Here is a 1,454-nt window from a genome sequence, read left to right as displayed (position 1 = left end):
CTGAGATTAGTAATAAAGAAAATGTTAACTCATTATTTGTAAGGGGGAAGAGGGAGCACAAGTACTTTAAAACATGCGGTCTTCTCTGAGTGGATATCAGACAGATATGCTGAGGAATGTGCTAGAGACCTAGTAGACTTTCATGGAGCCAGGTCTCGCATTTTTGCCCTGCATTGTGGTTCTTAGATGCTCACAGGGCTCCACATAAATCCAACCAACAAGAGCCAAACTGTCCTTATCGCATCTTCACATCTTCCCCAGTGCTTACAGTTAGGGGAGTGTGGGCGGAAGCACCCTGCCTGCTTCTGCACACAGCTGGCTTTAGCTGAGCGTGTTAGCTCAGGCTCTGGGCTGTTTGAAAGGTCTTGTGTGGCCTCTGGACTGGAGTAAGCCTGTAGACCCCATGGCTGTGCTGCTTTGGCGTGCAGCCATAAGTGGTACCGCTTTTTTTTTTTTTTTTTTTTTTTTTTTCTTCAGACCTCTTCAAAAAAGTGTCTGTGTATCACTGGTGGAATTAATCTGCGGTTAGGACAGCTAAGTATAGATTATCAAAGGCTAGCTGTATGTCACTCCTAGTACTCTCATCCTGTGCAGATTTCAATGCATACTACCTTCTGCAAGCAGTAGTTTTATTTCTTTTTATTCTTTCTTTCTAGTGATGGCCACACTGCAGTTACCAGCCACCAACCTGGCAAATTTGGCAAACTTACCACCAGGCACCAAACTGTACCTCACCACCAACAGCAAGAATCCTTCTGGGAAAGGAAAACTGCTTCTGATACCCCAAGGAGCCATACTGCGAGCCACAAATAATGCTAGTTAGTCTTGCAGGGAAATCTAATGAGTTAAATAATGTAATCACTGCATAATTAATATGTTTGGCATTTTTGCTGTAAAGCATCCTGGTACTGTGGAAGTCAGTGATGGGATGGGGTTTCTTTGTTCACAACACCACAGTACGTGGTGCTTTTTAAGACTGAGATCTTGCATGTGTCTTCTGTTTTAGATGAAACTGCTTTTCATGCAGTGCTCTCAATGTCTTTCTCTCTGTGCTGAAAGCAGACAGTGTATTTCCTCAAAATTCAGCAAAGGGTTATCTTCAACTCTTTGTTGTGATCTGTAGGAAGAGGCAACTGCATTTTCGTGATGCAGATTGAGATGGTTTTGAATGCAGTTGTGAAAGCTATTAATAAGTAATGGAATGACACCCTGGAGAAAATAGAACATAAGAAACTAACTTTGAAAAGGACAAGATACTGTATCAGGAATGAGGGAAATGAATAGTTTTGAATATTGATACAAGGTTTGGCCCCAAGCTGTTGAGACCAGCAGAAACACTTTGTTGTTAATGGGCTTGTGAATCAAACTTGCTGTGAAATACCTGGAGAATAATATTGGTAAAATAGTTCTGATGGGCGATACTTTGTTTAGTGTGCTATTGCTGTAGGAAAAGA

At 41.8% G+C, this 1,454-nt stretch overlaps 1 protein-coding gene across 1 annotated transcript in view; it reads left to right on the top strand.

Annotated features, from left to right (window-relative positions):
- YEATS2 (YEATS domain containing 2) overlaps positions 1 to 1,454 on the top strand; it is a gene marked incomplete at its 3' end in the record, with an annotated part of 34,457 nt that overhangs the window by 27,386 nt on the left and 5,617 nt on the right. Inside the window, exon 16 of the mRNA XM_009319206.1 lies at positions 657 to 818. Coding sequence (XP_009317481.1) covers positions 657 to 818 — 162 coding nt within the window. The remainder of the gene's footprint in view (positions 1 to 656; positions 819 to 1,454) is intronic.

Source organism: Pygoscelis adeliae, unplaced genomic scaffold, assembly GCF_000699105.1.
Source record: "Pygoscelis adeliae isolate BGI_AS28 unplaced genomic scaffold, ASM69910v1 Scaffold30, whole genome shotgun sequence".
In the NCBI taxonomy this organism is placed as follows: domain Eukaryota; kingdom Metazoa; phylum Chordata; class Aves; order Sphenisciformes; family Spheniscidae; genus Pygoscelis; species Pygoscelis adeliae.
This window is presented reverse-complemented; position numbering and strand designations above follow the sequence as displayed.